The sequence below is a fragment of the Delphinapterus leucas genome, chromosome 15 (assembly GCF_059928025.1).
Source record: "Delphinapterus leucas isolate spDelLeu-1000000601 "Yukka" chromosome 15, BTC_Dleu_Yukka2, whole genome shotgun sequence".
NCBI lineage: Eukaryota > Metazoa > Chordata > Mammalia > Artiodactyla > Monodontidae > Delphinapterus > Delphinapterus leucas.
Window position 1 is genome coordinate 16,085,217 of NC_143143.1, and position 21,814 is coordinate 16,107,030.

Here is a 21,814-nt window from a genome sequence, read left to right on the forward strand (position 1 = left end):
CCAAATTACCCACCCCTTTCCCGCCTCCAGCCCCACCCACACTTCCAACGATTGGCAGAAACCCAGTTCTCTCTCCTATTATTCGTCCAAGCCCTCTGACGAGGCGGGAGAAAAAAGGAGCGCGATGGGGCCGCCCGCGCGCAGGCGTGAAGCGCCGAAACGCTGGCCTCTTGGCCGGCACCGGGGCTTGTGCGCAGGCGCGAGGTGGGCCGCTCGCCCGAAGCGGGAGGGAGGGGGTGGCGGCGAGAGTGCGAAAGAGGGGAGAGGGCGCGAGCGAGACCCCGGCGCCTGGCGCCCCGGGACCCGTGCCCCGGCTCCGCGCGCCGGGTGGCCCCCCGCGCGCCAGCAACGACCCCGGCGCGCGCCGGGCCGCGCCCTTCGCCCTTTCCCCTTCCTCGGCGGGCGGTGGGGAGCGGCCTGAGGGGCGGCGCCTTTTGCGGCCGCCGCGGCGGGGGGATGTGAGGGGCGGCCCGCGGTCATGGAGACGGGCCCGGCGCCCCTGGTGGCCCCGCCGCGCCGTCATGGCGCCCCCGCGGCCCCGTCGCCGCCGCCCCGCGGCTCCCGGGCCGGGCCCGTCGTGGTGGTAGCTCCGGGGCCGCCAGTGACCACGGCCACTTCGGCCCCGGTCACCCTGGTGGCCCCCGGGGAGGCGCGGCCCGCATGGGTACCGGGTCCAACGCAGACCTCGGACTCGGCCCTGGCCTCCGCCCCGACAGTCACCGGCAGCACGGAGGTGGGGCTGACCCTGGAGGCCTCACCCGAAGCCCTGAGGGCGCAGGTCTCCGACCCAGAGCCCTTGGTGCCTGAGGCTGTGGCAGGAGCCGAGAGGTCCATGGCTCTGGCCCCAGGGGCAGATTCTCCGAAGACGGAGGAGGCCAGAACCTCACCCGATCCTGGGCCAGGTACCCTCACCGGGACCTGCACCAGGACCCCTTCAAGAACGGCTCCTGGGGCCCTGACCGCCAAACCCCCGCTTGCCCCCAAGCCGGGAACCACTGTGGCCTCAGGAGTGACTGCACGGGTTGCAGCAGTGACAGCAGGACAGGTGACAAGTGGACATGGAGCTGCAGCATCAGCATCAACAGGACAGGCACCAGAGGACCCCTCAGGGCCTGGCACAGGCCCTTCAGGGACATGTGAGGCCCTGGTAGCTGTCGTGACGGTGACCCCAGCTCTGGAGCCTGCTGAAAACTCTCAGGACCTAGGCTCCACGTCCAGCCTGGGACCTGGAATCTCTGGGCCTCGAGGGCAGGCTCCAGACACTCTGAGCTACTTGGACTCCGTGAGCCTCATGTCTGGGACCTTAGAGTCCTTGGCGGATGATGTGAGCTCCATGGGCTCAGACTCGGAGATCAATGGGCTGGCCCTGCGCAAGACGGACAAGTACGGCTTCCTTGGGGGCAGCCAGTATTCGGGCAGCCTGTGAGTACCCAGTGGGCACCCAGCGGGCCTGCTTCATGGAAGTAGAGGTTGCAGGGTGGGGGGGATGAAACACCTTGCCCACGCTCTCGCTGCCCATCCTCCTCTGAGGATCCACGGGGTGATTAGTGGGAATGGGAATGCTTAACAATCCTTATCACGCCTAGAGTTTCCTGAGGTTTCTGTGGCACCAGCGTGTTAGGGTTTGAGACCAGGTGTTGGGAGTCCTGGGTTTGAGCCTAAGCCTTGCCTTTGGTGTGTGTGTGCCCTTGAGTTAGTGCCTTCCACATTTGAGTTAGTGCCTCACTTTCCTCCTCTGTGAAGTGAAAGGTTGAATGAGATTGTACCTCAGGTTGTCCCAGCTCCTTGGTGGGAAACTCCAGCTACAGGTCAGATATTCTGGAGGGTTGGCTGGACAGGGGTTCTGGTAGAGATCTTTGGTTCCTTAGGGAGAAAGTCTGGAGGGATGCAGGCAGCTCCCTTCCCCCATAGCCTTAGGTCTGATGTGGTGGTGAGGTGGGGAAGTCTGTTTGATGGAGGAGAGACTCTGAAGGTAGGGCCCGTCTGTGAAACAGAAGAGCAGTCTTGTGTTTTCACTGAAGGAAAGGGGGTGGAGGAGGCCTCTTCCCCATTTCCTCATCTCCCCAGCCGGGCTTACTCTTTCCTAGTTCCCTCCAGGGGCCTGAGTCACTTCTGAGGTGAGGGTGTGATTGCTTCTGACTTCTTCCTTCCCTCTCTTTGGATCATTGTTCCTGTACCCCTTTAACCTGCTGGTCAGTTCAGTTTACAGCACTGCCTGAGAACCCCCAGTGCCAGGCCCTGTGCTGGGTACTAAGGATAAAATAATCATTTCAAGGTGCTCATCATCTAGAGGAGAGACAAATACTTAAACAGTTGGTTTCAATATAATACGTTAGGTTTAGCCTGGAGATCATCACAGGGTTTTGTGAGCAGCTAGGGAAGGGATCTTTTGCCCAGTCTGGGAATTCAGCTGGACTGATCTGAATTGTGAAGAATGAGTAGGATTTAGTCATGGCTGTGCTTGTTGGGGTGAGGGGGACCTGCCTGGTGTTGGGGGAAGCCCTGTGGGAGGGATTGTAATCCAACAAAAAAATCAGAAAATCTTTGAGTACCAACATTCTCGGTCCTGTGTGGGGAGGGCAACTTAAGTTTGACCCTGGTGCTTTCCCATGCATGAGGGGTGCTTTCCCATGCATGAGGGATGCACTGCTCTACCTAATTTATAGATGAAGAAACAGGATTAGAGCAGTTGAGTGACTTGCCCCACTCAAACAATTTGGATCTGAGTGACCAATGGCACTCTCCTCAGTACTCTGCTGCCCTGAGGAACTTGGATTGAATTGGGTTTTAGTGAGCCCCTCTTGTGTACCAGGCACGGTGCGGGGTGCTAATTCTCTGCTTTTTTTTTTTTTTTTTTTTTTACGGTACGTGGACCTCTCACTGTTGTGGCCTCTCCCGTTGCGGAGCACAGGCTCCGGACGCGCAGGCCCAGCGGGCATGGCTCACGGGCCCAGCCGCTCCGCGGCACGTGGGATCCTCCCGGACCGGGGCACGAACCCGTGAACCCTGCATCGGCAGGCGGACTCTAAACCACTGCGCCACCAGGGAAGCCCTAATACTCTGCTTTTAATTTTGTCCCTCTAAAATCCATCTTCCATGCTGGCAGAATCAACTTCTGAGGCAAGGCTGACTGTGGCACACGTTACCTTAAAAGCTGTTAGCAGCTCAGCACTGTCCACAGGATAAAGTGCAAGCGCTTTAGCCTGCGCACAGGCTCCTTATGTTCTGGCTCTGCCAGCCTCTCTGGTCTTCTTTTCCACCACCTTCTCACCATGCACTGTGTGCTGTGGTCCTGTTGAAGTGATTGTAGTCTTTCTCCCTTCATACTCAGGCTGTACCATCAGCCAGGAATGCCCTTCTCGCAGTCTTTCCCTGCCATGTTCTACTCAGTCCTTCATGGCTTACCTCAAGATGTCCCTTCCTCCAGGAAACCTTCCCTGATATCCATTGCCCCTACTCCGATTAGGTGCCTCTTCTGTGCATCTTTGTAATTGCATTTCCCTCACATATTGCAATTATCTCCCCTGCTAGCTTGTGACCTTTTGAGGGCAGGAAAGGTATCTTACTCTTCCTGGCCTTTAGTAGAGTTTGGAATTGCCTTATGATAGAGATGAATGAGAAATCACCTTTTTTTTTTTTGGCGGTACGCGGGCCTCTCACTGTTGTGGCCTCTCCTGTTGCGGAGCACAGGCTCCAGACGCGCAGGCTCAGCGGCTGTGGCTCACGGGCCCAGCCGCTCCGCGGCATGTGGGATCCTCCCGGACTGGGGCACGAACCCGTGTCCCCTGCATCGGCAGGCGGACTCTTAACCACTGCGCCACCAGGGAAGCCCGAGAAATCACCTTTTAGTTTAAGGAGTTTCTGGGACAAAAGAAACTAACTTTAAACCTCCCATTTAACAGTCCTTTGTATACAGTTTCTCAGTAGTCTTCTCATAACTTTGTGATGTAGGTGGTGGCATTCCTTTTTACATTTATAAGGAAGAGACTTAGGTTATCACTTGCCAAGACTCCCCAACTTCTAAGGGACAACTGGGCTTTGAGCTCAGGTCTATCTGGAAACCCAAGCTCTTTCTTCCATTCCACTCACCTGGTACTGGCTCCTACAACTAACTGTTTCAAGACTGATGGGGTATCTCGAGTGCGAAGCTCTGACAGAACAGTGAGCAAACAGTGCAAGGAGAGCTTCATTTGCTTGGGAATGTGGGGTGATTTCAGGGAGGAGGAGGTAGCGGAAATTGCAGATGGTGCAAGGGATCTTGAGTCTTGTAGAAGGAAACTCAGACAGTTGCTTCTAAGGGGACAGGGAAGTATGTTTGTTATGTATTTTATTTTATGGATAATAATTGCTGTTACTTAGTCGCTGCTATGTGTTATCTCATATAACCTCTTAGGTAGATACTATTTTTCTCTCCATCTTACACATGAGGAAATTGAGGCTTAGAGAGTGACTTGCCCAAGGCCACACAGTGAATAGGTGGCAAACCTAGAACTTGGATCCAGGTCTAATGCAAAGTGTAGCTTTTCAGTATTCCGTGCTCTCTCCCCAAACTTGGATGTGTCTTAAGTGGGATTTGAACACAGCCTCTGTATAGCGGTCCAACATGAGAATGTGATCTCTGTTCAGAGATTCCAAGGAAATTCCATTTAGTGTGGTGAACTAGGACCTTGGATGGCCAGAATGACCAGACATCCTAATGTTTGGTATTGGTAGCTCACAAAATGCTTTTATGGTCTGATCTCTCATTTTTGAGCTTGGGGAAGTGGCTTGCCTCAGTTCCCCCAGCAATCTAGATTTTATACTACTGCTACTGACCTCTTCCATACTCCCCATACCCTCAGAGAGAGCTCCATTCCTGTGGATGTGGCTCGGCAGCGGGAGCTCAAATGGCTGGAGATGTTCAGTCACTGGGATAAGTGGCTGTCACGGCGTTTCCAGAAGGTTTGAGAAGGCTGTGGTGGGCAGGGCAATGGACATGGTGGGGGTGGGGAGGACAGGGTGGGCCCATGTGCTCTGGGGAAGCCCAGGAACCTGATAGTATTTGCTCTCCGGACCATGTTGGGGGTAGGTGGTACTTGGGCCTTGGGGGAGGAGTAGCTTTAAAGATAGAAGGCCAGGCGGGGTCCAGTGGAGTGAAGCCTATGGGATGTGGGACGAGTGTCCCAGGGATCCCAAGGACTGCTGGGGAAAGCTTGGAGGCTGTGCCTGCCACTGAAGCTGTTCCCCTGCCTGCCACTCTGCCTTAGGTGAAGCTGCGCTGCCGGAAGGGGATCCCATCCTCCCTCAGAGCCAAGGCCTGGCAGTACTTGTCCAATAGCAAGGAACTCCTGGAGCAGAACCCGGGCAAGTTTGAGGTGCGCACAGCTCCAGGGTGTGGGGACGTGTGACAGTGTCTGTGTGAAGGGTATCATCAGTTCCCCCAGATCCTGAGATAATCTCAGCTGTTCCACTGCAGGAGCTGGAACGGGCTCCTGGGGACCCTAAGTGGCTGGATGTGATTGAGAAGGACCTGCACCGTCAGTTCCCTTTCCATGAGATGTTTGCTGCTCGAGGCGGGCATGGGTAAGGCGACCTGACTATGTGAGTCAGTGGTGGATACAGGGCTGGGTTGAAAGCAGTCTTGCCTTCCAGAACTTCTACAGGAGTGGTCCTTAATGGATTGAGTGTCTAGCCATGTTGAAGGAAGGCTCCTGGGAGGGAGACTGTGATTCAGGGTGATGGGGGTGGGGTGGGGTGCTGGTGAGGGGAAGGGGAGGCACATCAAGGGCTCATTGAAGAGGTTGCATTTGAACTAGGTTTTAAAGGATAGATGGGAGCAGAGCAAGGGGCAGGTTTTTCCTGGCTTGGGGGTTATGTAAGCTGTGTCTGGGCAGTGGGGTTGGGTAGAGCTGAGGCTGGAAAAGCAATTAAGGGCCCTTAAATGCTGTGCCCAGGCCCTTCGATCTTTGTTCTGTTTGCCCGGCTTCCTCACGAAGTCTATAGATCGCTTCCTAGTAGTGTGCGATGTTTTTAGGTGGTTCTCAGCTCCTTGTGGGAGCATGTGGATGGACATTTAACAGTAAGTTCATCCTTTCAGCAAATATTAGTCAAGCGTCTGCTATCTGCCAGGTACTGTTTTAGCTACAGATGACAGCTGCCCCCTCGGGGCTTATATTTTAGTAAGGATAGACAATAAATAAAAGAATGAAAGTATGTTGTATGTACAATGGTGGTAAATAGAAGTGTTTAAAGCAAGAAAGGGGAAAAGAGAATGTGAGCCGAGATTTGGTTACAAGTGACCTGATCTGACTTGTGTTTTAAAAAGATCATTCTGGCACTTCCCTGGCCGTCTAGTGGTTAAGACTCTGTGCTTCCACTGCGGGGGGCATGGGTTTGATCCCTGGTCGGGGAACTAAGATCCCACATGCTGCGCAGCACGGCTAGAAGAGAAAAAAAAGGATCATTTCTGGCTGCTGTGCTGACAATAGACTGTAGGAGACAAGGGCAGAAGCAGAGAGACCAGGTAGGCTATTTCCATAATCCAGGAAAGAGATGATGATAGATAGACCAGGATGGTAGCCGTGAAACTGGATATATTTTGAAGGTAAAGCCAAAAGAATTTGCCAGTGGATTAGATGTGGAGAGAGAGAGAGCGAGAGAGAGAGAGCGAGAGAGAGTGTGTGTGTGTGTGTGTGTGTGTGTGTGTGTGTGTGTGAGAGAGAGAGAGAGAGAGAGAGAGAGAGTAGTTAAGGAAGACTCTCAAGGTTTTTGGTCTTAGAAACTAGAATGAATGGAGTTGCAATATACTGATATGGATGGGAAAACTGGGGGGGACGTAGGCTTGAAGGGTATATCAGGAGCTCATTTTTGGAATGTGAAGTTTGAAATACTCACTGGATATCCAGATGGAGATGCCAAGTAAGCTGGATGTACAGTGGACACAACATCCAGGGCGAGGTTTAAACTGGAGACAGATTGGAAATTGAGAGTTGTCAGGCTCTACACGGGACCAGATCTCACCCATGGGACTAGATGAGGTCATCAAGGCAGCAAGTATAGATACGAAAGGAAGCTGTTCAAAGATTGAGCCCTGCAGCTCCACCATTTCAAGAATGGGAAGATGAGAAAGAACCTGTAAAGGAGCCTGGAAGAAGCTGGTGAGGTATAACGAAAACCAGGAGAGTGTGATTCCTGGAAGCAAAGTGAAGAGGGGTTTCGGGATCAGCTGTATGAAATGCTGCTGACGGGTCAAGTAAAGTGAAGTCTGCAAATCGACCTCTGGATTTAGCAATGTGGAGGTTATTGGTGACCTTGATAAAAGCAGTTTTGTGTGGAGCAGTGGGCTAAAGCCTGACTGGAGGATGGGAGGAAAGAACTTGAAGATAGCGTCTGTACTCTAGGTGGGTTTGGCTGAATAGGTAGGAAAGAAACGGTGTGGTATTCAGAGGGGAAGGCTGGGTAGAGAGAGTTTTTTGTTTGTTTTTTGGCCATGCCCTGTGGCATGCGGGGTCTTATTTTCCCGACCAGGGCTCGAACCCGCACCCCCTGCAGTGGAAGCATGGAGTCTTAACCATTGGGCTGCCAGGGAAGTCACAAGAGGTGTTTGTTTTTTTTTAAGCTAGAAGAAATGACATGTTGGTATGCCAGCCTCTGTAGTTAGAGAAAAATGGATGACGCATAAACAATGGGAAGGTTGCTGGAGGGATGGCCTGTGTAGGCGAGAGGGGATGGGACCCAGTGTCCAAGTGGAAAGGCTGTGGTTGGCCAGGATCACAGATAGTTCACCCATAGCAACAGGGGAGAAGGCAGGGGCACAGAAGCAGGCAGGTGGGTGAATGTAGCATGGGAGCTTAGGGAAGTTACATGTTTATTTTAATATATATTAGATGAAATAACTAGTATATCAAACCTGTCATTTCATGGACGTTATTACAAAGTGGAGAAAAAATAAATAATAGTGGGGTGGTGTGCAGATAAAGCACAAATGAAGATCACACTCCAGTGACTGAATTTTGAGAAACACTGTGTAAGCAGTGGTTAGGAGCGTGTGACTGGAGGCAGGGAGAGGATCTGGGAGGTTATTACATCGTCCTGGTTAAGAGATGAAGGTCTGAGCTGCTCAGTGGCTGTGGCGGCCGAGAGAGGGAATAGACGTGAATAAAATTCAGAAGGTAGTGTTGATACGACTTGATAATTAGCTGTGGGGAGTGATGGAAGGCTCGCTGTTTTCTGATGTGGGGCTGAGGGGATGGGATTCCCACACACAGCGATGGGGCACCCTCAGGGAAGAGGAACAGATCTAGGGCAGAGAGTTTATTCTTTTGGATGCAGAGACAAGAGAAAGGTCTGAGGCACAGCTGGCTTCCCAAGCCTACACCGAGAACCAGGGCTCTGCCCAGGGCGACTGATGAAATCCAGACAGATAAGGCAGGGCCTGCCCTGGGAGAGTGCCTGCTCTGGGGCAGTATAAGCATTCAGACAGTGCCAGAGGAGGGCTGTCGCTGTTGAAAAGCTTCCTGAAGAAGATGACCTTGAAGGTTTACGGGATGGGAGCAGACAGCGAGAGAGCACAGCCCGTGTGGGGACACGGGTGGGGAGCACGTGGGTGTGTAGGCAAGGGCGGAAGCCTAGAGCCCAGAACAAAGCTTAGGTTACGGTCTGAGTCTTTGGCTTAAGCTTGATAGGCAGGATTAGGAAGGTGGATAGAGGTTGTGGTGGTAAAGCTCTGGGGTTGATCTGCCATGGGATATAGGGGGGCTCTGGGGGGGGTGCAGGTTAGTTTGGGGGCGAGAGCTCCCAACTCCTGTGACTTTCCTCATGGTCTTTCCCCATACCCACAGGCAACAGGACCTGTATCGAATCCTGAAGGCCTACACTATCTACCGGCCTGACGAGGGCTACTGCCAGGCCCAGGCCCCCGTGGCCGCAGTGTTGCTCATGCACATGCCTGCTGAGGTCAGCAGATGCTGGGCCTGGGTGGGGAGGGGCTGGGAGGATCTTGGCCTACAGTGGTGATGGGGGAGCTCCCTCCTCCCTGTTTCTCAGGCCCCATCCCTCCCTCCTTGTTCTTGCCCTTCTCAGCAAGCCTTTTGGTGCCTGGTGCAGATCTGCGACAAGTACCTCCCCGGTTACTATAGTGCAGGGCTGGTGAGTGTCTGGAGGCTGGGTGCAACTGGGGCTGTGACTTTTCCCCAAGACTGCAGGGTGGTCCTTGTCCTGCCCCACGCTGTACCATTCTGTCCCTCTGTTCTGGGCCTCTCCTACTGAGGTGAGGATCCCACTTCGTGGATGGGTACTGACTACCAGGGCCGGTTCTACCCCAAGGGTCCACAGCAGGCCTCTTCTCATGGTTTGTCCCACTTCCAGGAGGCCATTCAACTGGATGGAGAAATCTTTTTTGCGCTGTTGCGCCGGGCCTCCCCACTGGCACATCGGCACCTGCGACGGCAGCGCATTGACCCCGTGCTGTACATGACAGAATGGTTCATGTGCATCTTTGCCCGCACCCTTCCCTGGGCTTCAGTGCTACGTGTCTGGGATATGTTCTTCTGTGAAGGTACTTCTGTAGCCATTTCAGGCCGTGACGGGGCTGCAGTTTCCATGGTGGCTGCCAGAGGGTGGCCTGCTGACATAAGGCTTCACTGGAAGATGTCTTGGGGCTGGAGAAGCTGAGGCCTGATCTTGTTGGCTCTGCCAGCAGCCCACAGCTTGCTTTACCTCCCAGGAACCTAAAACCCATGGCAGCTTGTTTCCCTTCTTGGGGCCTCAGTTTCTTCATTTGTAAGGTTGGCAGTAGACAGGGATGGGGGCTGTGAGTCCCTCCTAAATGGGACAGGCTGAGATCCTGGGCTGATCATCCAGCCTCTCTTCCTTGGACCCTGCAGGCGTCAAGATCATCTTCCGGGTGGCTCTGGTGCTGCTGCGGCACACGCTGGGCTCTGTGGAGAAGCTGCGCTCCTGCCAAGGCATGTATGAAACCATGGAGCAGCTGCGCAATCTGCCCCAACAGTGCATGCAAGAGGACTTCCTGGTGCATGAGGTAGGTCCTAGCCTTAGCATACCTCACACCTGCTTTGGCCCATCCCCATCCCCAATCTTATTCCGGTATCTGTTTCTTCTCCGTCTAGGTGACCAACCTCCCAGTGACAGAAGCACTGATTGAGCGAGAGAACTCGGCCCAGCTCAAGAAGTGGCGGGAAACCCGGGGCGAGCTGCAGTATCGGCCCTCACGGAGACTACACGGTTCCCGGGCGATCCATGAGGAGCGTCGGCGGCAGCAGCCACCCCTGGGCCCCTCCTCCAGCCTCCTCAGCCTCCCTGGCCTCAAGAGCCGAGGCTCTCGGGCAGCTGGAGGGGCCCCCTCTCCACCCCCTCCTGTCCGCAGGGCCAGTGCTGGGCCTGCCCCAGGGCCTCTGGTCACCGCTGAGGGACTGCATCCATCCCTTCCTTCGCCTACTGGCAACAGCACCCCACTGGCTCCCAGCAAGGAGGCCCGGAGGCAGGAGAAGGAGCGGCAGAAACAGGAAAAGGAACGCGAGAAGGAGCGGCAGAAGCAGGAGAAGGAGCGGCAGAAGCAGGAGAAGAAGGCTCAGGGCAGGAAGCTCTCGCTGCGTCGGAAGGCAGATGGACCCCCCGCCCCCCAGGATGGCGGGGACAGGTCCTCAGCATCAGAGGCCCGGCAGGATGCTTACTTCTGACCTCTGCCCTGGGGCTGGACTGCAGGGCCCTCTCTTCTTCCCTCAGCCAAGAGCAGGCCTTGGCCTGGGGTGCTGCTCCCGGCCCCCTTGGCAGGCTGTCCCTCCTTCTGAGGAAAGTGGCTTGATTCCCCGTCTCCTTGCCAGCTGCTGATCCCTACACGGCCAGGACAGTCAGAGTACATGGGGCAGCTGCATTTCCCTGGGGCAGCAGCGAACAAGTCTGGAGCCCTCACCTCCAGTTAGGCCCAGCTGGGGTCTCTGTCACTCCTGCCCCGATTCCCTCTGGGATCCCTTCCCAGGTGCTGTCCTGATTGGCCTTTTGTCACCACAGGGGTGACTTGGCAATGGGAGTCAGTGGTTTTCAGATTCTTACACTCCAGTCACTCCCCTTACCCATGAAGTGGAGCTGGGTTCCTTTTCCCTTCTTCAGTCCTGCCTGTCTCCCCCCAGTTCCTGGCGGGGGGCCCAGGCTCTTCGTGTTCTCCTTCTGGACATCTCTGTGTTGTAATTATGTACGGAGGACCCGGTTGGCCCAGGGTGGGGGTGTTCACTCTCTTCTGTCCTTTGGTTTTCCTCCACCATGTTCTTGCACGCTGGTTTATTTAAGGGGACATGCACTGGAGCAGGAAATGTCCCCCACTTCCCCACCACCACCCTCCTTGCTCTCCTTCCTCTTCACCTACCTTTCTCTGTATTCTCAGGCCTCCCCTGCTTTGTCTCACCAGGGCTCCCACCTTTCACCTTGTTCCCTTCCAACCCTCCAGCCCCTACCTGGGTAAGGGGTCTTCCCTTGAGCTCCAGGGGGTGAAACCCAATGTTTACATTTTCTTCTGTCTCTGCCCCCACCCTGTGCGGCGCTTTGAGGAACCGGAAAAGAACCTGCTGTTGTACCTGGGCCTGTCTCCTGCATTGTTATTTGATGAAGGGGGTTAGAATAAGGACAAGGAGGGAGGAAGTGACGGAGCTAGTCAGGATCTGGGTGTCTCTTGAAGCAATCGGCTGGTCTCCTGGTCTCGGCAGGTAGGTACCTTTTGGCCTTTGGTCTATTAGTCACTCATCAACAGACAGTGGTTGAGCTCCCACTCCACCTCTGCCTGGGATCCGCTCCCTCCGTTGTCACTGGCCTCCTGGAGCTGTCTGTGCGCCGCCTGCAGCACCCGGATCTCCTTCCCAGAGTGCTCGTGCAACTCCTGCAAGCTGGAGAGGGTACTGCCCTCTCTGTACTGTGGGGAGCCACAGTCCTCTGGGGGTGAGCTGGTCTCTTGTCCAGCTGCCTGGCACAGCTCCTGGTGCTGGGCCTCCAGAGAGCGTAGAAGCACAGCCAGGCTCCCAGCTTCTGATTTTCTGCTGCCGGCTTGTAGGCCTGCTCACCTTCTACCCATGGGGTCAGGATGGTAAAGGCATAGGGTTCTGTGGCCCCAAGGCGTGGCTTCACTGGCAGTTCTCTAACAGGATGAGGCTCAGGGGTGTGTGGGTCAGCCTGGTACCAGTTCCAGGTAGTAGAGGAGGTTTCCCCGGAGGATGAACCAGCGGTGCTGGTAGCTGGTATTTCTGGCCCCCTTCTTTAGCAGGATGCCCTCCCGGTCCAGAGCCTGTGTTCTGTAGCCACGGAAGAAACTGAGCACGGACTTGTGGTGCAGTTTCATGGTAGTCCATTCTGGGAGGAAACCCTAGGGGCAAGAGAAAGGAGGGGTGGACCATCTGGTATCCTAGGGACCCCAGCTGCCCCCAGTGCCCTCCTCTGGCTCCAGTAGGCTCTTTCTGGGCCCAGCCTTGGCCTACTGGGATTCAGACTCTGAGTATCCTCAAGAGGTAGAGGTCTTATACCCTGAGCACTGGGACCTACTCCCACTTTCCAACCCCAGCTCTGCCCCTTGGGACAGAGTACAAAACCTGGGCAGGGGCTGCTGGGCTGGGGTCCTGTTTTGGCGGGGATGGGGGGCACGGGTATCCACTACTGCCCTTTTCCAGGCGTACCTGAGATGAGGGCACAAGGGACCTCTGGCCTCGGTACTGGGCACAGGTGCCACTGCCACCTCTCCTATTATGGCTCTTCCCACCTCAGAAACCAGGAAATTGCCCAGGTGGTAGGCGTGGGGTAAATGACTTCCCCTGGGTCCTAAAAGGAGCTGGGCTGGGAAGGTGCCCCAGGAGAACCGAGCAACCCCTCTGGGACAAGAGCGAGGCCGCACCTCGAACTAGGAGAGGGCGAACAACGGAACGCTGAGCGTAGGAAGGCAGGATGTCTAATGAGATGATGAAAGGCGCAGAGCCAGCCCTGGAGAAAACGAGACTCAACCGGGGAAAGGGAAACAAGGGCAGGGACCCAGCGGCCCTGCTGGGACTTTGCCCCTCCATCGTGACTCTGGGCGCCCCTTTAGGTAAAGCGCGCTCCGCTTTCTCCCCAGAGCCTCTACTGCTGTAGGAGGGAATCGAGACCACTTCCGGCCATCCCTCTCGTCCGATCAGGGTCTAGGCGTTCATACGCCCCCTCTGCTCGCCATCGTCGCCCCACACGTCTCACGTCACTTCTGGGAGGGGGTGTCTTTCCCCGCTCAGCGCGTACTTCCGCCCTCTCCTTCAGTTAGTCCTCTAGCACGAGTGAAGCCACTTCCGGCCTTCCCTGGCGCCTTCCGCAGTTCTCTTCCGGGTGGTGGCGGGCGGGTGACCCGGATGTAGCCCTGGCGAAAACCAGTCTCCCTGGATTCCCCCGCCTTTCCTGGGTCTTTAGGTGAGCGCGCGCCGGCGGGGTTGCTGGAGTCTTCATGGCTCTGCCGCCTCTCTGATTTGTACACAGCCCAGGACAGTTGGGGGTCACCCCACGGAGTCGGGAGTTCGGCGCAGGGAGGAGCGGGGCTGCCAGTGTGCCAGGTCCTGGGTTCGCCGAGGCCCCGCGGGCTGCGAGGAAGCTGGAGGTGGTTGAGCGGGTGTCTGCTCGCGGAGCAACGTCGCGCACAGGACTGCGGGGGCCGGGAATGGTGGTGGTCACGCGGGGGAGCCCGTCTCAAGGGGGGGGGTGCCCGTGGGGAGCTCCTCCGCGCGTCCACCTCTCCGTCCCCGCTCCAGCAGCTCTTTCGGATGCCAGACCAAGTCCTGGGGGCCTCTTGGCTGCCAGCTCCCCTTTCGGTCCCTGATTCTGTGCTCCCTCCCCTCCCAAACTGGATCCAGTACCGGCTAAGGGAAAGATATGTTGTGCGGGAGACCCTCTCGCGGTGAGTATTCTCCTCACCCAGTTTCTTTAATCTGCACCCTTTTCCTCGGCTCAGCTTGAGAAAGGCTCGTCTGTCCAGTCATGCCAAAGAGGAAAGTGACCTTCCAAGGCGTGGGAGATGAGGATGATGAGGATGAAATCAGTCCCCCCAAGAAAAAGGTGAGGGGGCCGGATTCCTGCATTCTGGGGAGGAGTGACGGGAAGAAAAAAAGCTAGAAGCCAGGAGAGAAATCTGGAGGGACAAAGAAAAGGTGGAAAGGGCTAGCTTTTCTATGTGCTCTGAGAAATGGGTTTGCAGGATTTTCAGTTTGAGTCTAGATCCTAGAGTATTTTGAGTAATAGCCAGTAACCTGCCTCTCTCTCGATTTCTGACTGCTGCCCACAGTTGGTGGACCCTGTGGCTGGGGCAGGAGGTCCTGGGAGCCGCTTCAAAGGCAAACACTCTTTGGACAGCGATGAGGAGGATGATGAGGAAGGGTCCAGCAAATACGACATCCTGGCCTCAGAAGATGTAGAAGGTGAGCTGCAGCCAAGAACAGACTTTCTGCTGGAGAACCAAGTAGGGGTTTCTGAGGTCACAGAGCACAGGAGGCTCCTGTCTCTTCTTTGCATTCCTAGCATGGGACGCCTGTGTCTTTGGTGCAGGTCAGGAAGCAGCCACACTCCCCAGTGAGGGAGGTGTGCGGATCACACCCTTCAACCTGCAGGAAGAGATGGAGGAAGGCCACTTTGATGCTGATGGCAACTATTTCCTGAACCGGGAAGCTCAGATCCGAGACAGCTGGCTGGACAACATTGATTGGGTGAGGCCCAGAGGCTGGCGTGGCTGGGCCTGGGCCTTGCTGGCAGTTTGTCAGAAACAAAACCCTCCCATTTTTACGTTGCAGGTAAAGATCAGGGAACGGCCGCCCAATCAGCGGCCGCCGTCAGACTCAGAGGAGGAGGACAGCTTGGGCCAGACGCCAATGAGCGCCCAAGCCCTCCTGGAGGGCCTTCTGGAGCTGATGTTGCCAAGAGAGACAGTGGCTGGGGCACTGAGGCGCCTGGGAGCCAGAGGAGGAGGCAAAGGGGGCAGCAAGGGGCCTGGGCGGCCCAGTTCCCCCCAGCGCCTGGACCGGCTCTCCGGGTTGGCTGACCAGATGGTGGCTCGGGGCAACCTCGGAGTGTATCAGGAGACAAGGGAGCGATTGGCCATGCGGCTGAAGGGGTTGGGGTGCCAGACCCAGGGACCCCGTGACCCCACAGCCCCACCCTCCCTGGACATGTTTGCTGAGGAAGTGGCGGAGGGGGAGCTGGAGACCCCAACCCCTGCCCAGAGAGGAGGTAAGATTGAAGGGCAGAGGAGGGATGTTGTGGGCAGGGGCAGGCCCCTTGAGGTCCAGATGGCTCTGCCTGTTATTTTAGACACAGAGTCGCCCGGAGATGGTCTGGCCGATGTGATGTGGGAATATAAGTGGGAGAACACAGGGGATGCTGAGCTGTATGGACCCTTCTCCAGCACCCAGATGCAGGTAAAATCCTTTCTTCTTCACTTTGCTTCTTCTCTCCCTCCCCCCACCCCATTAGTCCTCCCCCAGCTCTGCCCTCTCTTCTTGCAGACCTGGGTGAATGAAGGCTATTTCCCGGACGGTGTGTATTGCCGGAAGCTGGACACCCCCGGCGGACAGTTCTACAATTCCAAACGGATTGATTTTGACCTCTACACCTGAGCCTACTGAGGGCTGAGTTTGGTGGCCCCTTCTTTCCTGGATTCTGCGGAGGAGGCCCCAGTTGCCTTAGGCAGTGAGGATATCGGGGGCCACTTTTCAGTCAACTTCCTTTTCCCAATAAAAGCCTTTAGTTGTGTATTAGGGCATTGGCTGGGCTGATGGCCAGAAGTCGGGAACGTTTTCCAGACCCCTTTGGACTTGCTTTGGCCCTTGAGTGTTTCTTTTCATGAAGTTCCTCCTTGGGAGTTTGTTTCTGGTCCCTTGAACCACTTCATCTTTGTTTACCAGTCCTCGGGGCAGAGCTGGGCCTGTCAGGTGTCCTGTGGCCTTCCCAACCTGACTTCGTTCACCATCTAAAAATCTCTCCACTCACATGCCGTTCTCCAGAGTTCTCTGGCGGTTCTTGTTTTGCTGTTTTTAGGTCTTTGGCTTTTAGGACCTAAGATGCTCTGCTTTTCAGCCAGTGCAGGACAGAACCCCAGAAGTGGAGACTTTAGGTCTGGAAAGGCTGGGACATCTGTTGGGAGTGAGCAGGAAAGCTGATACTCACTGGCTCCCCACTGCCTCAGACTTCTTAGAAGTGGATAGAAACGGCCTCTTAGGTAAAGTCTAGACTCAATGTTGGCACTTGAAGGACCTTTCAAGGCCACCTGGGCCAGTCATGCTTTGTACAGGCACAGAGATGGGCAGTGTCTCACCGGAGGTTACACAGCACGTCAGAGGGCGGGCCCAGACCCAGTGGGCTCCCTTCGAAGACCTTTCTTGGCACCAGGGCTTTTCTGTCTGGCCTTGGAAGCCCTGTGGCTTCTGTTTCCTGGGCTTCCACAATGTGTCTGACACTGGTTAGTGCCTTGAGGGAACTGAGAGAACTGGGCTGGTCACCTCCCAGGAATTTAGAGTCAGGGGGAGGGATTGGGAGGAAGACTGATATGCATAATTGTATAGTCTGAACCAAACACCATCCACCTCCCACCGGTGCTGCCTTATGCCTCTCCTCACTCACACCAGTTAGTTCTCTACCTTGGCTCTCTGTTGGAGTTTTATGGGGAGCTGTAACATCACTCCACAGAGATTCTGAATGAATTGATCTAAGTAATGGCCTGGTGTTTGGGGCTTTAAAAAGCTCCCAGGTGTTTCCCACGTGCAGCCAGGTGGAAAACCACTGGGCCTGACTCCAGGACTGAGGTTACACCTGGGGAAAGGGGCCGTTTCGTGGACCCTGCTGTGGTGGAGCTGATCATGGGTGTGGCCGGGGCTCTGGTGGAGTCTGTTACCTATGGGAGAGTCAAGCACCAGAGCCATGGGGGCAGATGGGAGGGTGGAAGGAGTCAGGCTTGGAACCAGGAAAGGCTGGAGGGGCGGCGTGGGGATACTTGATGCTCTAGTGAGGCACCCAACTTATAGAATAATTAACTACTATAATAATTAGGCTCATTCTAGTGCCAGCCCAGACCTGGATTTCATTGACTTCAAGATGCCCTCAGTTATAAGATGTCTTACTTTATGTGTCAGTTAGAAAGAAAAGCCTGCGCATTGCAGTTGTAAGATGTCATTGATTCAGAGCTGCCTCCTGATTTCAGGAATGTTCCAAAGTGAAAAACAGATGTCTTAGGACCAGTGAAATACAGTGTTCACGTTTATATCCCCAGTGACCGACTCATGGGAGGTACTTAGTGTTTGGTGAATAGATGGAAGCTATGGGGGGCAGTTCCCCTGCATGTCCCAAAGGCACCCCGGGCTCCACAATCCAAAGCTGATCTCACCTTCCCCACCCGTACAGCCTCCTGTGTTCACCTCCCTGAAGACATCATGTGTAGGCAGAATAATGGCCCCCAGAGATGGCCACTTGTGAATATATGACTATATGGCAAAAGGGACCTTGAAATGTGATTATGTTAATGACTGAGATGGGGGGATTATTCTGGATTATTGAGGTGGGCCTAGTGTAACCACAAGAGTCCTATTACATGAAAGGGACTGAGGCGGGTCAAAGTGAGAGGGAGATGAAGATGTTATACCCACGGCTGGGTTTGAAGATGGAAGAAGGGGCCATGTACCGAGGAATGCAGCAGCCTGTAGAAGCTGGAAGAGGCAAGAAAACGGGTTCTTCCCAGAGTCTCCACAAAGAAATGCAGCCCCACTGTGGGTTTTAGCCCAGTGAAAACCATTTTGGACTTTTGACCTCTTCTAGAACTAATAAAATCGTGTTGTTTTAAGTTGTTAAGTTTGGGGTCACTTGTTATAGCCTCAATAGGAAACTAACACACCATCCAGCTGAATGCCTCTCCTTCATGAGCGTCAGTAAATTCTCTCTCCCTCCGCCATGTCCCTATTTCAAGCCCCTATCAACACTTAACTCCCTTGCCTTTAAAAAAACAAACTGCATATATTTATGTGTGTGTACATATATAATTTTTATATAAGCTTTGTATATCTTACAGTAGTTTTGTAGATTCACAGAAAATTTCCAAAAATAGTACAGAGTTTACCCAGCTTCTCCTATTGTTAACATCTTTCAGTAGTACGTTTGTTACAACCAATGTACCAATGACCTTGCTATTTTTAAACAGCTTTATTGAGATAGAATCCACCCGTTTAAAGTACCATTGTTTTTAGTACATTCACAGGGTTGTGCAACCATTGCTACAATCTCATTTTAGAACATTTTTCTCTAAAAGAAACCCCACCTGTCAGCAGTTCCTCCCTATTCTCCATCCCCCCTCACCCTCCAGTCCCTGCCAACCTCTAATCTACTTCCTGTCCCGGTAGATTTGCCTATTCTGGACATTTCCTACAAATGGAATCATACCGTACGTGGTCTGTGTTTTCTGTGTCCGCTGCTTCTACTTAGCATGTTTTCAAGATTCATCCATGTAATGTGTAACAGTACTTTATTCTTTTTTATTGTTGACTAACATTCCATTGTATGGACGGATTACCGCTCACTAAACCTCACACTTTATTTATATTTTACTAGCTTTTCCCTAATGCCTCTCTTCTGTTTCAGTGTCCCGATCTGGGACACTGCAGGACATTTAGCTGTCATGTCTCCTTAGCTTCCTATGTTCTGTCTGGTCCTCAGACTTGTTTTCACTGACCTTGACCAGTTTGAGGAGTGCTGGTTAGGTATTTTGTCAAATTCCTAAAGTTTGGGCTCGTCTGGTATTACCCCCATGATTAGTTTGGGTTATGGGTTTGGGGGAGGAAGACCACAGAAGTGAAGTCCCTTGCCTTTCACTGAAACTTTTTTTTTTTATAGGCATCACTTTTTTTTTTTTAACTTATCTTTGGCTGTGTTGGGTCTTCGTTGCTGCGCGCGGGCTTTCTCTAGATGCGGCGAGCGGGGGCTCCTCTTGGTTGTGCGCGGGCTTCTCATTGCGGTGGCTTCTCTTGTTGTGGAGCATGGGCTCTAGGCACATGGGCTTCAGTAGTTGTGGCTCGCGGGCTCTAGAGCGCAGGTTCAGTAGTTGTGGCACACGGGCTTAGTTGCTCCACGGCATGTGGGATCTTCCCGGACCAGGGCTCGAACCCGTGTTCCCTGCATTGGCAGGTGGGTCCTTAACCACGGCGCCACCAGGGAGGCCCCTCACTGAAACTTTTAAAGGCTCCGCATTGCCCTCAAAGTTCGAAAGCTTGAAGCTGATAGGTTTTCCGTGGCCTGGCCTAAGCCAGCCCCTCCGCCTCCACAGCTGCCTTTGCTTTCCTTCCTCCCGGCCGCCCCTGACACCAGGCTCTAGGCTCCGGCCTGCTCCCAGAACAGGACAAATAACTCACTTCTCCAGGCCTGGCCAGTGATGCCCTTCTCTCTTCTCAGACTCTCCAGGGAGACCAGTGACTATATGTCTGTCGTGCCTTAGCTCTAGGCCTCCTTTTCCTAAAGGCTTCCTGACTCCCACTCCCACTTCCCATGTTGGTCAGCATTTCTTCCACAGCGCCCAGTAGCACAGACGTCTGACGCAACACCCAGAGCGGTTTTTCCTGGCCTGTCTTCACCAGTTAGCCTGAGACAGGGAATCAGTGCTGATGAATGAATAGGGAATGAGCCATTTCTTTCCCCCTCCTGTGTGTCAGGGGGACAGCGCCTTCCTGAGCCAGACTGGGGAAGTGGGAACCTGTGGGGCTGTTTGTCTTTGTTGCCCCAGAGGGGGTGAGGTGTGACCTGGATGGGCAGTGTACAGGTGTCTAGACCCAAGCATCCCCCAGAGGGGCAGGGTGGAGGGGTCTTTAGGGTCATTCTAACTCCTGGGGGTGTCACTGACCCATGGGCAAATTTATAGGAGGGGTTCAAGGTCAAACCCTTGACACCTGCAGGTGTCATCGCTGCATCTGGGACACCAGACCCTCTGAAATGCAGCTTCTTGCCTTTGGCAGGCCATTGTCCAGAAGAGTAGCAAGAGTGGGGGAGGGTGAGTCTAGACACTCCTGGTGGAGGGCTGGCGTATCACTCTGCCCTGGGCATCTGGTGGGGCCCTGGGGGAGACAAGGACTGGGAAAGAGCCCAAAAGGGGTTAAGATTAATGAAGAATCAGCATCCACAAAGCCTGAGGAGTTTGGGCACCTTCACACCTTTGACACACCTGCCACCCCTTCCAGACCCGCCTGGCTGGCTCTCATTGCACAGTCACTGAACCCCAAGCTCCCAGGCAGTGGGGAGACCTGAACCTGGCAGCTTGCCTTCCACTCTGCTTCCAGCCAGAACCAAGCTGGAGCCCTGGAGATGCCAAGCTCTTTCTGGTGCTGAGACCCGAGAGGAATTCCTCTCAAGGGTGGATTGATTGATTGATTGATTGATTTATACATACATGCATACATACATACATACCTCGCGGCTTGCAGGATCTTAGTTCCCTGACGAGGAACTGAACCCGTGTCCTAATCAGTGAAAACGTGGAGTCCTAACCACTGGACCGCCAGGGAACTCCCTCAAGGGGGGATTTAGTAGCAGACGTTTTGCGCAGGATTCCAGGGTGGATAATGTTCCTTCAAGTCAGTAGCCATTTCTGAACTCCCTGTGGAGGCTGGGCTGCCCCTGGCCCTTTTCGGGCATTCCCCAAGTTCAATGATACACTTTCATTGTGGTGGGTTCACCACTTCCCAGACCAGCTTCAACCTCCTCCCGGGGGAGCTTCCCAGCACACATCTCCAGCTGGCTGGCTGGGGGCTGCTGCTGCCCTGTTCTCTAGGAGGCTTGTCTGGCTCAGCCTGCCCTGTAGGTAAGACCCCACCTCCCTGTGTAAATACTGCATGTGACAAGTGTGTAAAACCTAGCTGCAGACGCTGATGCTGAGATTTGCTTGGGCAGCCTCTGGTTTTCCTGTTCTGATGCTATCATCCTCGTTCTTACTTTCCTGTTCTCCACCCACTACCCCACATATCTCTACCCAGAGTATCTCTGAAGCTCTCAGTGGCATCAGGCCCTGCGGCTCCCATGCCCTATTTTGGACACATTTCTCTGTCTCAGCCTCTTCACACTCACTTCGACACAATGTGGGCTTTTGCCCTCTGGCCTAAGGGCGCTGCTGCCTCTTACCTGACCCAGACTTCTGAGGCTAAACCCATCTCTACTTGATAAGAGAAGAGGAGGGTGTTTGACATTTCTTTTTTTTTTTCCGGTCGTGTGGGGTGAGATAGGGGTAGAGGATTAAAAGGTACAAACTACTATGTATAAAATAAGTAAGCTAGTGGTTAAGAATCTGCCTGCCAATGCAGGCGACACAGGTTCGAGCCCTGGTCCGGGAAGATCCCACATGCCGCGGAGCAACTAAGCCCGTGCGCCACAAGTACTGAAGCCCGCGTGCCACAAGTACTGAAGCCCGCGCGCCTAGAGCCCGTGCTCTGCAACAAGAGAAGCCACCACAATGAGAAGCCCACGCACCACAACGAAGAATAGCCCCCGCTGACTGCAACTAGAGAAAGCCGCGTGCAGCAACAAAGACCCAACGCAGTCAAAAATAAATAAATAAATTTTAAAAAATAAGTAAGCTGCAGGATGTATTGTACAGCACAGGGAATATAGCCAATATTTTATAATAACTTTAAATGGAGTAAATCTATAAAAGTTTTGAATCACTATAAGATATGCCTGAAACTAATATCATATTGTAAATCAACTGTACCCCAATTAAAAAAATAAAGTGACAGGCTGGTGCTCAGATCCTCTTATTCTATTTTTTTTTTTTTTTTTTGGCCATGCTGCGAGGCTTGTAAGATCTTAGTTT

The 21,814-nt window shown here is 54.1% G+C and overlaps 2 protein-coding genes and 1 pseudogene across 6 annotated transcripts; 2 read left to right on the forward strand and 1 right to left on the reverse strand.

The window, feature by feature from the left end:
• Positions 1–358: 358 nt before the first annotated feature.
• TBC1D10B (TBC1 domain family member 10B) lies at positions 359–11,571 on the forward strand. Its single transcript, XM_022588303.3, has 9 exons — positions 359–1,422; positions 4,842–4,941; positions 5,247–5,354; positions 5,456–5,562; positions 8,820–8,934; positions 9,061–9,126; positions 9,346–9,535; positions 9,864–10,018; positions 10,107–11,571. The coding sequence occupies exons 1-9, from the start codon at positions 479–481 to the stop codon at positions 10,674–10,676; spliced, it is 2,355 nt and encodes a 784-aa protein (XP_022444011.1). The 5' UTR covers positions 359–478; the 3' UTR covers positions 10,677–11,571.
• Positions 11,342–13,260, reverse strand: LOC149747398 (sesquipedalian-1-like; annotated as a pseudogene).
• On the forward strand, positions 11,680–17,820 carry CD2BP2 (CD2 cytoplasmic tail binding protein 2). Of its 5 annotated transcripts, none has more exons than XM_030763676.2 (7): positions 11,680–13,407; positions 13,943–14,046; positions 14,273–14,405; positions 14,533–14,690; positions 14,775–15,210; positions 15,292–15,398; positions 15,465–17,820. In XM_030763676.2, the coding sequence occupies exons 2-7, from the start codon at positions 13,969–13,971 to the stop codon at positions 15,594–15,596; spliced, it is 1,044 nt and encodes a 347-aa protein (XP_030619536.1). In that variant the 5' UTR covers positions 11,680–13,407; positions 13,943–13,968; the 3' UTR covers positions 15,597–17,820. The 5 variants fall into 5 exon arrangements, with proteins under 5 accessions (XP_030619536.1, XP_030619535.1, XP_089752035.1 ...); XM_030763675.2 differs by lacking the exon at positions 11,680–13,407 and adding an exon at positions 13,414–13,591; XM_089895909.1 differs by lacking the exon at positions 11,680–13,407 and adding an exon at positions 13,414–13,547.
• Positions 17,821–21,814: the final 3,994 nt, after the last annotated feature.

Coding starts and splice junctions, on each gene's coding strand:
- TBC1D10B (XM_022588303.3), top strand. CDS start 479: ATGGAGACGGGCCCGGCGCCCCTGGTGGCCCCGCCGCGCCGTCATGGC. Junction 9,127..9,345: donor GTTACTATAGTGCAGGGCTG/GTGAGTGTCTGG, acceptor TCCCACTTCCAG/GAGGCCATTCAACTGGATGG. Junction 10,019..10,106: donor AGGACTTCCTGGTGCATGAG/GTAGGTCCTAGC, acceptor TTCTCCGTCTAG/GTGACCAACCTCCCAGTGAC.
- CD2BP2 (XM_030763676.2), top strand. CDS start 13,969: ATGCCAAAGAGGAAAGTGACCTTCCAAGGCGTGGGAGATGAGGATGAT. Junction 14,406..14,532: donor GGCCTCAGAAGATGTAGAAG/GTGAGCTGCAGC, acceptor TCTTTGGTGCAG/GTCAGGAAGCAGCCACACTC. Junction 15,211..15,291: donor AACCCCTGCCCAGAGAGGAG/GTAAGATTGAAG, acceptor CTGTTATTTTAG/ACACAGAGTCGCCCGGAGAT.